The sequence below is a fragment of the Syngnathus acus genome, chromosome 16, assembly GCF_901709675.1.
Source record: "Syngnathus acus chromosome 16, fSynAcu1.2, whole genome shotgun sequence".
NCBI classification, from domain to species: domain Eukaryota; kingdom Metazoa; phylum Chordata; class Actinopteri; order Syngnathiformes; family Syngnathidae; genus Syngnathus; species Syngnathus acus.
The window spans coordinates 12,299,715-12,314,180 of record NC_051101.1 but is presented as its reverse complement, the minus strand read 5'-3'; the positions used below and the strand labels follow the sequence as shown (position 1 = coordinate 12,314,180).

The 14,466-nt window shown below is 41.9% G+C and overlaps 1 protein-coding gene across 2 annotated transcripts; it reads right to left on the bottom strand.

The window, feature by feature from the left end:
- Positions 1 to 2,358: 2,358 nt before the first annotated feature.
- Positions 2,359 to 14,247, bottom strand: etv1 (ETS variant transcription factor 1). 2 transcript variants are annotated; one of them, XM_037275111.1, is made up of 11 exons: positions 13,887 to 14,247; positions 13,648 to 13,735; positions 9,182 to 9,235; positions 5,769 to 5,898; positions 5,523 to 5,693; positions 5,195 to 5,445; positions 4,442 to 4,513; positions 4,301 to 4,369; positions 4,062 to 4,231; positions 3,540 to 3,641; positions 2,359 to 3,344 (listed from the first exon to the last, which is right to left on the bottom strand). In XM_037275111.1, the coding sequence occupies exons 1-11, from the start codon at positions 13,932 to 13,934 to the stop codon at positions 3,123 to 3,125; spliced, it is 1,377 nt and encodes a 458-aa protein (XP_037131006.1). In that variant the 5' UTR covers positions 13,935 to 14,247; the 3' UTR covers positions 2,359 to 3,122. The 2 variants fall into 2 exon arrangements, with proteins under 2 accessions (XP_037131006.1, XP_037131005.1); XM_037275110.1 differs by lacking the exons at positions 13,648 to 13,735; positions 13,887 to 14,247 and adding an exon at positions 12,455 to 12,903.
- Positions 14,248 to 14,466: the final 219 nt, after the last annotated feature.

The window sequence follows — 14,466 nt, the reverse complement described above, 5'->3', positions numbered from 1 at the left end:
AAAGAAATCAAACTGGGAGGCAATATTTTCCTCCACATGGGACATTTATTTGTGATTCCCTCCAACACTTTTCAATGAATTGACTCAAACGGGGGGGAAAATTATATTTAAAATACGTATATGTCAAGCAAATATGCCATCATTACCTACGCGGCGTTCTCATTCCAGTGACTTTATTAGCATATTAGCTTCGATGAAGCGCCTGATGAAACCTCAATGCAACCCTTTTCCTCACTGCACACAAATTAACCTCCACAAAAACCGGTGGCAGAAATAACATACTTCATGATGCATTCAAGGTAATTGGAAATTCTCAAGATTTAGACCTCTATGGTCAATATCAGGGCTGGACTTGGTCAACATAGTGCATGCATTTTATATGGATGTATGGACAGTAAATAACAAACATTGGAACATTTCAAATAAAAAATAAAGAATCTTTTTTAGTTATTTTTAGTCCAGCTTAAAATAAGTGTTCTTCACAAAACAAGAGAATAAAAGCTTTTATAGCAGCTATAATGGAGGTTCCTCCCCCCACCTCCCACTCTCGATTTGTAGGACTTTGCTCATTCCTTCCTGTGTTGTTGCACTGAATTAGTGTTGAATGATTGATGCTGTGTGATGGGCCCCAGCAACACATATAGCAACACACACACACTCACACACACACTCGCTGGAGCTTTATGCTGTGTCAACAAACACTCACTATCACTATCACCAGCCAACTTGTCATCTCCACATGTGCTTCTGTGTCCAATGGGCCACCAATCGGAGGCCTCGGTGGAGCCATTTAAAGCGAGCAAACAGACAACGCCAAGACGACCCACGTCAAGAGCGTGAGCAAACACGGCCGGGCGAGAGCCGGCGGGCGTCAACGGGGGCCGAGGGCCAGCGTCTAGGCTAATGGCTTTGTGATGACTCAAGACCCGGCAGCCATCTGTTTGCCCCCCCGTGCCGGGGGGGCAAGGGGGGCCGGCGGCCACCAAATATTAGCAGCGCAGGATGTCCGCCATATGTCGGCGTAAATGGCAAACACGCCGCTCGCCAGATAGCTGGATTTGTTACATGCTCAGAAACACCACAATATACCACACATTGAGTGTGTGTGTGTGTGAGTGAGTATACACACACACACACACACACACACGTATACATACATATGTGTGTGTGTGTGTGTGTGTGTGTGTGTGTGTGTGTGTGTGTGTGTGTGTGTTTAAAAAAGGCCGTAAAACTTTCAGGCGATAGGCATTTATTTATTTATTTATTTATACGACCAAAAAGTCAAAACGGCAAAGAAACCAAACATTTTGGGGACCTAATGAGCAGTTGCATGTATTCATGTGACATGATGTTGGCCAGGGAGCCAATCAGCTGTTGCAAGTTAAAGCCACTTCCAGTACGCTGCACACAATCAATAAGTAAAAAAAAAAAAGAAATAAATAAACCAAGCAGCTCTGACAAATTAAGGCAAGTCTTGGTTTTTCATTACTTACACATCCGCTTTCATTTTTCCATTGGCGGAAAGCAATTAAACGGTGCTTCCTTCAATTAGTCATTGATTTTTAGCCATAGTGACACTTTACACAAGGCAATAATAACTTTAAAAGAGTGTGCGTGTTTTGTTTTCTATTACTGCCAGCGTTGTAAAAAAACACACCATCCTCCAACACGTGAGTTGGAGTGAAAAAAAAAATGCAGTCTTAAATTAGCCATTGATTTTTCCTCAGGTGTCACTTTAGTTAAACACTTTGTGTGCCACAGCTGGAAATTGACAAGAGACTAAAATCTATTTGTCTACACGAAAACGAGCGCACACACACACACACACAAACACGCGCGTGCGCACACACACACACAAGTATGCATCAGGATGTCTATCACTGTACTCAATATTAAAATTTTTATTTTGTCCAATATTGTCTCCCCTTATTTATCCAATTGGTATTTTACATTTTATTTCCAAAACATAATCCATTAAACCTAAGTCAGTACCATTGAAACCACCCAATGATCTTTTTTTCAAACTCCATCCCCCCCATGACATTAAAAAAATGCCCAAAATAAGTCATAAAAACATAAAACAATCCCAAATGTGACATTTAAATCATCTATGAGGTTATTAATCTTTTACAGCTGGTTTACTTGAAATAAAATGTCTATTTTTTTTTTTTGACAATTGACAAGAAAATAAATAGCCAAATAAAAAAAAAAGTAATAGTAATATGAGATTCATCTGCCGGGGTATTCGTATTTTTTGGGGGGCGTGAACAAACATTTATTTAAATTTAAATTCCAGGTGAGAGACATGAGCAACCCATTCGATTTGATGGTCTCATAAAATGACACTCAAAAAAAGTCTTCATTGAACAGTACGTTTATTATTGTGGTTGACAGATATTTATCATAAGATACACGAGAGGGTCAAAACCTTGGAAAGAGTAGGATGTATGTTCTGGAGGGGGGGGGGGGGGGGGGTTCCTAATCAAGTGTCCGGTCATTTCGTTGACGTCCATGAGTTCATCACTTCGGATTGGTTTTTTTTTTCTCCAGAACGTCTTTGATCCTTTTGACGTCTCCAGAAAGTCACATTGGCGCTCATGTTCTCTTGAAATGAGCACACAAGAAGGATGTAGCTTTGCTAAAATCCCCCAAAATACAGAATCAAAGTTTGTCCTGGTCACGGGGAGTCGAGTCTCTCTGAGGTGAGGCATGCTGGAAAGTTGTCATCTTAATTTTCTTTTTAAAAAAAAACAAAAAAAAAACACTTAAGCTATAAACATAAAGTACGCCAAAGAGCCGTCAGGGTCCATAAAGTGCACGTCAACAAAATCATGTTGATGATAATAATTATAACAAGGATAATAATTACTGAGCCCTTGCGCCCTATTTTTTGGATGAAGGATCCTCAAAATCATTTTTTAAACTTTGACATCATGCTTCGCGTACATGACGGCATTTGGTGATTTTTTTAAAATTTATTTTGAATGAATTTTCTTCAAATTCAGCCAATGTCATTGAGCAGCATGAAATTTGGTAGGCGTGTCAATTCGATGATTCTTGAGGACGGCCCTAAAATGTCAAACAAGTTTAAGGTAGGATGTTTTTCTCTTTGTCCCTGCGGTCTAGTAGACGTAGGCCTCGCTGTACGGGTGCGGCTGGCAGTAGGGCGTCTCCTGGGAGTAGGGGGCGCTCTCGTCAAAGTGCGACAGGGGCACGGTGTCCTCTTCGTTGACGTGACGCTCCACGTCGCTCTTCAGGACCGGACGCTGGTTGTCGGGAAAGGCCATGGAGAACAAGGCCTCCGGATCGCACACAAATTTGTACACGTATCTCTCGCCCGCCACCTGACGTGGATGGATGTGGAAATGGTCGGGATGGATGGTGGAAGTAACGGGAGCGATATTAAAAACACATTTTCTTGTGTTTCATATTAGAATCAAAGTTGTGTTGAAAGAATAAATTGTCTGTCTACATGTGTTGCTGCACCGCACGTTGTCTCACTCATTCTCATACGTAAACATTTTCCAAATTGGACTCACTTTCTGCATGATTCCCTTCTCGTAGTAGTAGCGCAGCGATCGACTCAACTTGTCGTAGTTCATGGCCGGTCGGTTCTTCTGGATGCCCCATCGGCGTGCCACCTGCGTCACACACGCGTACGTACTTAGCGACGACAATAGCTGACGCTCAGCAGCTGTGACAAAGCTAAGAGTCCACGTGGCGCTAATGACGCTGATTAGGGCGTACTGTAACTGTGTTCATTACGCCGCTCCGAGGAGGAAAGCAGATGTTGTGGCACCTGTCTGGCGGAGCGCCCACCTGCCCGCCCGCCAATCACCCGGCCTTCCTAACACAGCCACTCTGGGGGCTTATTTTCCAGATTGCTGTCATAAATAAACTCCAGTAAACACCCAAATTGTCTTTCTCCCTTGTTCCTCTCAAAGATGGGGAAGAAATTGCAGCGTAATAATGCCATAATAACACCAAATGAACATTTGGTGGTATTCATTCGGCTTTTAGCAATTGAAGAACGCCGCTGCCATAAATTCAGTTGTCCTCACCTCCTCAGGTTCGATGAGCTTGAACTCCATGCCACGGCCCGTCCAGGCGATGAAGTGCGAGTTGGACGGGTCGTCCAGCAGCGCCACCAAGAACTGCCACAGCTGAAGAGATCCTCGTCGCTGGTAGGATGGACCCTCGCGGTACAGTCCAGCCTCCTGCTTGATCTCGCCTGAAAGCAGGAAGCACGCTCGTGGGCTATGTTCCACATCAAGCATGGTCTCGGGAGTACAGTACCCACCTTCCGCTTTTTCGGGCACCACGCAGGTGTCGTCGTAAAAGTGCCTGGCAACTTTGTCAAACATGCAACCTGGACAATGAGAAGGAGCGTCGGAAATGTTGCTGTTGTTGTTGCGATGGCTCCAAAGGTCATAGCTGGTACCTTCAGTCCGGTTGGCGTGTGCCAGGTAGCCATCTTGGCGCAGGTAAACCGAATGGCAACTGGGCACTTCCGCTGAAACCCAGGCAAGAAAGGATTTTTTTTTTTAAAAACGAACATGCTGATTCTGATCATGTATGATCAAATATTTTCGAGCGGAATACGTTAGCATTCGACGGTGTCATGAGCTAATAGCTTCATGACAGCGCAAGACAAATGAACCGTTCAATCTTTATCAGACTTCATCCGGCTAATGGGCGCGTGGCGGAAATGTGGCTAATTACGTTAGCCGTTGGCCGCACCCCTCCATACCATCCTGTCCTTCTGTCAACATGTCAAAATCACACACCTCCATCATTGGGATAGTGGAAGATTTTGTTTGCTTGTAGTCAAATGACTAGGAGTGCCATTGAAGCATTAAAGGTAAATGAACTTTCTAGTGTACATCATAAATGGACGTGTAATCAAAGCGCTCCAGAATTTGAGCGTAGGCTTGAGAATGTTGACCGGCTGTAACCTCCGCCCACTCACTTATTAGCACGCCACAGGAAATGGCTTCCAACACAGACCCCAAACCCACCAGAGCCCCTTTGCTTAATAATGGTCAAACTTAATCAACTCCACTACACTTCCTTAACCAGGCTCACGGTGGTGGGAAGCATGTCAAGTCTGTATTTGTTTATTTTTACTTAATTCCACGACTTAAGCTAGCAGGGTTTTGGGGTTTTTTTCGGAATAATTTTCGCAGTTGCTCACCTGAGTCGTAGTTGAAGTCGCGGGGCTCCTGCTTGATCATCATGGCGGCGGGGTACATGTGGGGCAGCGGCGCTCCCATCATGGCGGGATGGGGTTCAAACAGCGGGTCGGGGTACTCTTGCTTAAAGCCTTGAGGAGGGAAGGGAATGCTGGGCTCAGACATCTGCCGCTGGTACAGAGGCCGCACGTCCCGGGACATGGTCGGCGGGGATGGGAAGGAGTGGCACGGCTCGGAGAGCTGACGGCGGAATCTGATGAAGCAAACGTTTTTTTAAAAATAGCATCTTTGCTAGCCCTCAAAGCTATGCTAGCATATTGTGTTTTGCACCTGTGGTCCATGGCGTAGGCGGCATCGGGTAAGGAGGGCGGAGCGTGGGCGTAGGTCCGCTCGGGTTTGGGCGTGGGTGTGCCATGATGAAGTGGGGACACGGGGGTGCTACAGGGGGGCGTCACTGGGCTGGAGGGTTTCATGCCTGCGTGCTGCTTCTGCTCGTAGGCACTGCGGCACACACGTGAGATTCTTTGTTAGCATTTGTCGTTTTTGTGCAATGGCAAAGGTTGAGGAAGCGCATACCTGACGTTGTACAGGCACTTCTCTCCATACTGGAGCTTGAAGGGCCGCTCTTGGCTGCAGGTGGAGCTCAGCTCGGAACACGGACTGTGCAGCTCCCTCTTGATCTTCAGCTGCAGGCCGTGAAACGCCACTACAGCAGGACACAAAACATGAATTCAAAAGAATTCCCAGAACTTCCACACGCCGTCAAAATTTGATAAGTGGACCTTGATCTTGTATTTGGCTCACTAATGAAAAGCAGTGCTTGTAAGAGTGCAGACATGCTGTCTAATCTCATTTCCAACATGTAGACCAACACGTTTCTACAAGACATCATGGAAGATTCTTAGGGATGACATTTGGGGATTTTGGGAGGAGTTCCTCACATCTTGACTGACAGCTGCTGGAAAAGTACAAGTGGATCTGCTCATGTCACATGACTGGAGAACGGGTTGGGGGGGCGTGACAATGCACGCTGGGGGAATGCCCTTTCTAGGTCATCGATCTGAGGTCAAAGAGACACTTCCTGTGGGGAGACCTTTGACGATGTTTGTGTGGAAAAAGAAATGTTAGCAGAGAGAGCTGGTGCATATTTCTAAAAGGCCATTTTTTGATATGTTGCTGCTTTTTAAGTGTTAAATTGAATTGTTTGACAGTTTACCATTACAATAACATCGATGCTAATTTCCGTTAGCCTCTCCGTGGTGTTTGGCATAGCTTAAAACTCCTTTGTTGGATGAAAAGATTTGGTTGAATATTTTTTTTGTGTAAGCTAAGTTCATTCTACACACTCAACTAAGTTTGAGTAGAGCCAATAACGATATTTAATTGAACAGTGCGAGCGTCACAACGACATCCAAGAGTCACCCGTGGAAATGTCACAATGGATTTTTGACGGCGGGATGCCAAGGTACGCGAATCGATAGCGAGCGCAACGCCAGACGCTTCCTTTTCTTATATAGAATGTCACAGCCATCATGGCGTGATTGCTCTCATTATCTGCACATTGATTAAGAAGTAAGACGCTGGTGTCTTTTAAAAGACCTTCCACTGAAAAAATATACAATTTGAATTGAAATTTTCAGCCAAAATCAAATGAACAAAACTATTGAAATCAAAATGCCCGAAAGCACAATGTCAGACATCCATTCATAAATATTTAAAAAAAAAAAAATCCTGGCTAATTAATGAGTCCTTGGCTGTGACATGTTGGACATTCTCAGGTACAAATGGTGTGTTTTTGCCGCCCATATTTGGCAGATCCTTTCCCGGTTTGTTCATTTAACAAAAAAATAGGGGGGGGGGGGGGGGGGGAAAGGTTTTTTGGCAAAGGGTGAAAACATCTTCTATTTCATTTTCACCTACTGTAGGTGCTGGCCTTCGTTGTTAAATGGCGGCGAGGCGGCGGAGACGGAACGTGTGGCCCCATTTTACACCTCCGCCGTTCCCCGCTAAGTTATGCTAATGGTAAGCATCTGTGGAGCTCAGACAAAGAAGAAGCTTCTTCCTTCTCAACGCTTCCACCATGCTGCTTCCACGCCAACGTGACATTGAAGACGACCGCCAAGTCAAAGTTCAAGATGTTGCGACCGGTTAAAAAAAAAAAAAAGTCGCTGTTGATTTATTAAGCTAATCGTATTCTATAGGCTAAATTCTGAACGCCTATTGTATCACTTTTTTTCCCTCGCAATCTCACTTTAGGCGATTTTAAACAGCCCTTTTTGTGTTTATTTTGTCTTTTTTTACACAATTTTAAACAGGTGAGAATTTGGAGTTGCGCTACTTCGGTGTAGCGCCACAACGCTAAATGTGTCTAGAGGCTAAAACAAAAACAAAGTCTCTCAGATCAAGTGGAATGCATCTCGCGCGATAAATTCGGGTTCGCTACACTTCCAATTCTAAGCTTGGACTCCAAACAAGCCTTTCTTTCATAACTATATCATTCAAAATGGTTTATTTTCTAGAGACAGTGTGCACATTGTACACTTGTATATTTTCAAGCTGTGGTTTTGGGAAGTATTTACAGAAGCAGGGTGGGTGTCTTTGCGGTACAGACCCAAAAAAAAATAAAACCGCACTAAAATAATAGACGCTAGCACGGTTTATTTTGGTGTATGTTGACGTCCCATCAAGTGCTATCCATCATTTTTATCTACACGGGCCTGCGTGGTGGTGGTATAGGAACCCATATGGGAGAGATGGCGTCTGGGATGCCCAACCACGGGGCCATCTGTCAGCAGCTTGCCAGTGTGCCAACTCAGCCGCTCAGATGGTCAGCAGCACTCCTGAAGGACAACCGGACCGTCACCCTGACCTCTTAGGCGGGATTTACAATCAACTACAAAGTATTTACCCTTAAGTGCCCGGAATGGAGGTCCAGCAGTTCCAGCTAAATTTTCGTCTCACGATAAAAAATGGCAGCAGCAAAAATCCCGATTTAAATGAAGCCCGATGGCTTTAATACGCTTTTATTTGAGCTTTCTTGGTCAATCAATCAATCAAACGGAAGTAAGGAGTCAAGATCAGAGGGAGCCCGTTAAACGTGAGGGTCACAAATGCTAAAAGTAGTTTCAAAACAGCTTGTCTGAAGGGTTTGTTTTTCTAAAGTGTAATCAGCTTGAACTTCTTGATGTGTCATTTCAAGTAAGAGGGAAAAATATTAGAAGGAAAAAAGAAAAGAAAAAAGGAAGACCACCTAGTGTTTTTTGGGGCCTGGAATGCCAACCTGCTTCAATTCCATCCGAGTTAAACTTTTTAGGTTTTCATGACCACGACAAAGTGGTTTTTTTGTTTTTTTTTCAGGCATGGGTCCTTTAGACTTGCTTCCTGCTACGTCCACCTAGTTTTGCGAAACATGGTGTAACTGGTGTTGGGGAATATTTTTTTTCCGGCAACAAACACGCACTGGATTTTTGTCCAAAATGGTTGCTTTAATCCAAAACGGGTTAAAGCACATTGGGAAGAAATGGTGTCCTTTCCCTTTGGCGTCCTGTCCCAAAGACATGTGGTCCCCACTGGTGGTGGCCCCCCCCCCGTCACATGGCAAAGCAACCAGGTGAGACTAACATCACCTTCAATTTCAATCCCGAGTATTCTTAGAAACATTGCGAGCAGCGTACGACGATAGCGAGGGGCCAAAAAGAAGAAAAATCCCGATTTAGAGGAAAGTGTGCACAAAAAGCACTTTGAGGAGAAAAAAAAAAAAAGGTCGAGGGGCCTCTCGTGAGATGAGAACATTTCTATTCTGGATTAAAAAAAAACAACAACCAAACACCTTCCTTTCCTTTTACTGCCTCCCCCCCAAAATCAGGTGACACTCAGCCTGGCCCTCCCAATGTTAAAAATATCCTCTAAAAACAATATTCATCCCTATGCAAATAAGCACACACACGCTCACACACACACACACATGCGCAAAGTGTGGTGGCACTCACAGTTTTCAGTCTGGAAGTCTGGGACGAACTGCTCGTCATTGTCGGGAACTTGAGCTGCAAGCACAAAGAAGACAAGACAAGACACCTTGAGATGTTTGTGATGTTGATCCCAAGTCCAACACCGCCTCCCCCCTCCCTCAAGGAGCCCCGAGTGAACATCAAGATGGAGCTGCTGCTTCTTCTTCCTACTCTTTGTCTTTCTTCTTGTAAGCCACCAAGCCGCTTCAACGTGGAAGCTGGTGGCCGCTTAAAATGGCTTCTTCACAAAGAATAATAATGAAGAAAATGATCATTAGAATGATAATGATTTTGGTTGATGGGATTAAAAAAATAAATAGAAGAAAGTAAGCAATTTCAATTTCAACTTTTGGACCTGATATTAATTGTGCTGATGCATATAAAAATAATAATAAAAATCAGTAGAAAAAAAAATATGCACTTGGATCTTCCAAACTGATATTTTCACAATGTTGAATATTTTCTTTGTTTTTGTTTCTTTCTTTCCAAATGTTCTTGTTTATCTAAGAACAGTTGTTCAAAATAATACATCTTTAAAGTATTGAAAAATAAGTTTGCTATTTATAGTTGCCGAGGATATGATAATTTTAACATCAATGATCTGAGTCATTACCAAAATAATTACTTAAATAGAAAATTGTATCTCAGGAAAAAAAAAATGTTTATAATTTGCAATTTAGTTTGTAGAAATATACATTTAAGATTTTTATTTTTCAAAACATTTTAAAAGTGGATTTGGGTTGGATCATTTAAAGTCTGACATTTGACAAGAGCTGTACCAACAAAATCAGCCCTTAAAAACACTAATGATTTAAATTCAACCATTTTCATTATGCAGTACTGTTGTATGTCACCATAATAAATCAATCTGTTTTTTTGAAGACTGTTTTGAATTGTTTGGATCATGAGAGCAAAATCTCAGCGCAATGTTGCTAATTAATACGCTTTTGAATGCGTAGGTGACTCTATTCACCGTTTGCTGGCATGCCATCACGCAGTCTCCCATTGTTAGCGTCTTCTAATTGGCTCCCCCCTCCATCGCCTGCTGAATGTTACCTGCTACCTGCGCACCTGCCCGCTTGGCTCTCCCAAAAATGACCTACCCCCCCTAAAAAAAAAAAAAATTCAAATTCCCCAACCCGGACACTGCGCCAATCAAGCTTCAACGCGGCTATTATCGCCTCTATTTATACACATTAGCTCCAATTAGCATGTTTCGACATGTCTGCTTTTCATTCTTTTTTCCTTATTCTCACTCTGGATGAGAGAACGATGACACGATTTAATTGTTCGTCATCCATTTATTTTATTTTTTAAATATTGTGGATCTGATATTTTTATTTCTGAATTACTTCCTGTACTTTGTACTTGTTGACCAATTTAAGGTATTTTTTTTTTTACACGATGAATAAAGAGGATTTGGAAAAGCAGAGGGAGCTGAAATAAAAGAGAAAAGAAACCACTTTGTATCTCTTGTTTGGCATCATGTGCACACGGTGAAAGCTTCCAAGCAGCCACACACACATTTCTGCCACCTATTTTATACATACTCAAATGGTTGTCTTTTTTTTTTTAATATTATGCTATTACAAACTAAAACCATTTTTATTTTTTTGCGATATGAAACGGGAGTAGAAATTTTTGCTTTTAGCAGACGGCTTCCAACGTTGACATATAAAAGCAGAGAGTACCAAATTCAGCATTAAAAGACTGACGTCTGACCAAATTTACAACTAAAGTACAAAAGTGTTTTGTAATTGCAAAGGGAGAAGGAAGAAAAGATTTTGGTCGGACTGAGCTTGCTGTGTTGCCACACAGACGTGCATGGCAACAAATGGGAAGCATTTGAAAGCACAGTAGGCTTGAAAATTGGACATTTTGGAAAATGTTGCACACCTGCGCAAACGTTTGGCTGAAGAAACGGACACAGGAAGGAAGAAAGGAAGTGAAATGAGGTAGTTGCCCCCCCCCCCCCCCCCCCCAAAAAAAACAATTCCACCATCCATAAAATGACATTCATTGTCCGAAGATTTGTCCGAACGTTTACATGGCACCTGCCAAAGTTCCCTCAAGTGGGAAATTCAGCCCGGTTCCCTGAGTCCTTCCTTCCAATTACCTCTCCTAATAAATCTTGGCTTATAACAGGACAGGAAGTTAAGAGCCGCCGTCGTCGTCGGAAGTGTCATCCTGAGCCGGGATCAAATATTCATTCCATATTCAACATTTTCACCCGCTGTCAAATCAATTTCTTTTTAATACAAAGAAGAAGGAAGAAGTATTTTGAAGTTGCTTGAAAGGAGAATGATGGCTGCAGATGACACTTTGGAAATACACGCGCTCATCTAGGAAAGGAAAATTGGTGAATCTTATCATCTCAGCATGAAATATTGTGCTGTCATTTTGAGACAAACTGTTTTGTCGGTTCAACATGCATTTGAAAAAAACTCCAAAAATATGCTAAATATTATTTTTGTTTACAGAAAACACGTACCCGATTGTCACAGACTTAGTTTTAGAATTCCAAGATCATACTGCTGGGTGACAACAAAAAGCTGCATTTCAAATTTTGAAATTCTTTGATTTTTCATGGAACTGCTTATTTTGGAAAGCGTGTATCGTAAAGGTGAGCTTTAGTCAGTATTCACTACAATTCAGGAACACTAGAAAAAAGTCGTACATTTTATTTTTTAAAGTGATTTTCATTATTATACATACAAAATTTGTTTGATTTAAAAAAAAAATATTCATACAAGATTGCAGCCTTTTGTAGAAACTAATGAAACAAATAAGCACAAACATTTTTTAGGATTTACGTGTCATCAAAAATGTACTTTGAAATGTATAGAATTTGCCGTATTTATTTTTTAATTAAAAAATTAATATATGGGCAACTTTCTTTTAATCAATAAAAAAACATTTAGCCTGCAAAAATTCACATTAAAGTCAACTTTCACTCATGTGCTTATTTACTTTTAATTATTGTTCAAATTGTATAATAAATGCAAACTTTTAAATTTGAATACCGAGAAGAACATTTGAGGTAACAACCCCGAAAGATATGTCAAATATTTCCTTTTCGGAATTGTAACTCCCCACAAATCTGCTCAGTTCTTTGTGAACTTCCAAACAACGACATCAACATTTTCGCTTCAACCAGTTAAGAAGCCATTTCACCATTCAACAAAATGAAAACGCTTCACTTCATCATAAAAAAACAAACAAAGTTGCACACATCTTGTCGAGAGTTGCACTAACCAAAAGTTGTGTGCTGCAGACACGTTGGAAAGAGGACGCTGGCGCTTAAATCCTGAAGCATCCCGTCTCACTTAGAGCTCAGTGAGCCAGTCTTGCCATGGAAGGAAAAACATCTCAAAGAACGACACAAAAAAAGTCTGCAAAAGAAAAACTTTGAAAAAAGCAAAAAAGTGTCTTTTTCTGTTGAGCGCGTCAGGAAAAAGTGGTTAGATCCATTCTTGTCTTTTTGTGCAGGCGAGGAGGAGCAGGAGGAGGAATTGAAGCAGACAAGGTGATGATGCAGCTGGAGATGATGGAGAAGAGGAAGAGAGAGAAAGAGAGCGAGAGAGAGCAAAGGGAGGCGGCGCAGCAGCTCCCGCCAAAAAAAGCCCGGCAGACACTGAGCGTCGCACAGCTAATTTATGATGACACTCCCACAGCTAGAACCTCCTTGCTCTAACACGAGACCCCACCACTCCACCCCCAACTCAAACCAAGACAACCCCCCACCATAATGTCTGCAGGTGCCTCTTTCTAATTGGATTTTTATAAAAATCGTCTTTTCAATATTCAGATTTGAAAGAAAAAAGAGCTACATTTTAAAATACGTCTTACTCATGAGTGTTAAATCTGTGTTGAGCTTGACGCTAAAACATTTTGAAGCAAATTTTTTTATTTTTTTTTATTCAACAATAAGTGAGCAGATCCATGAGATTTGAAAGGTTTCTGAATTTTCAAAGATTGCGCTACTTTCTCATATATGGCTGTATTTTCACAACTCAAAAATCCACATATATAATAGAATTAGAGCAATAATTACAAGTACATTTTTGATTTGTTTAAATTTTGTATGAATTTTTAATTTGGCCTCAAGCTCATGTTAAAAAAAACTGGGGACCTTGCTAATATTAACATATTTTAAGTGTTTTTTGTGAAAAAAAGTTCAATTTTAGTCAAGGTCCTGGAAAAGTTCTGCAGATGGGTACCAAAAAATAAACGGCCCAATTTCAAGACAAGTCCACTCCAATCACTACATTTCATGTTGCTAACATGGCACCGTAAGGAAAATAGCACCGCTTTGTATAAAAGTTGAATCTGTGTTGGATGTGTGCCTTTAAGGGGCGTGGCCTCGTCACAAAAAGTGCTGTAATGCAGCTGCACACAAAAAACAACAATTGGATTGTGGCTAAAATGTTTAGCGGCCGTGAAATTACCTTCAGTGTCCACCGACAGGTTGGACTTAATCAACTTTCTCCTGACGTTTGATGACCTCTCACAAATTCTCCTCTTTTTCACCGTCTTCTGCAAACACACACATACACAAATCAATTGTGTAATTGAATGAATGACTGAGTGAGCCTTAACAAGCTTAAACATAAACACTTTTTTCTTGTGACAAATTTAGACAGGAAAAAATCTAATTCGGAGAATTCTTGCATGTATGCGGACTTACTTTGGCAAAAACGTGAGGGACCTGCTGGTCGTGGGATTCTTCCATCATGCATCTGCCAGGATTTTGTCAACTGTAAGGAAATAATTAACAAAATGGTGAGAAGTACTCATACTTGTTTTCAATTTTAAAACTGATACCTCTTTAACTTTGGTTGATAACTAAAGTTGGATATTCCGCAATTGTTTCAGCAAAGTCCCTGAAACAGCTGGGGGGGGCGTGGCACAAGCGAACTGCAAATGACTAACACAGCCTCTGATTGGTTGCTTTTCCACGTCTAATTAAAAATACAAAATGGAGTCTGAGATTTTTTTTACCAAGTTTTTTTTTGTCAGATTCAGTCAGGCAGTTTTAACAAATATGACAAAAGGTTAAGATTGCATACGTACTTTTGTGAATTAATTTTACAAGTCTTATTCTAACTGCACTTTAGCAAAAGTAGCCTGGAAAAAACACTGTACTTACAGTTTTCTCCGGAGGTGTAAAGCGGCTTGAGGGTACGCGCACGCCGGGCTCGCTCGGAGCGCACTGCTGCTGCTCGCTTGGCCGCCTGGCGTCGCCTCAGCGCGGCCTCCCACGAGGG

Bases quoted from the DNA above. Each gene is read 5' to 3' on its own strand.
- etv1 (XM_037275111.1), bottom strand. From the start codon at position 13,934: ATGATGGAAGAATCCCACGACCAGCAGGTCCCTCACGTTTTTGCCAAA. The intron at 5,694-5,768 runs GTATGCGCTTCC...TGTGTGCCGCAG, and splicing joins AAGTGCCTGTACAACGTCAG to TGCCTACGAGCAGAAGCAGC. The intron at 4,232-4,300 runs GTGGGTACTGTA...TCCTGCTTTCAG, and splicing joins GGTGCCCGAAAAAGCGGAAG to GCGAGATCAAGCAGGAGGCT.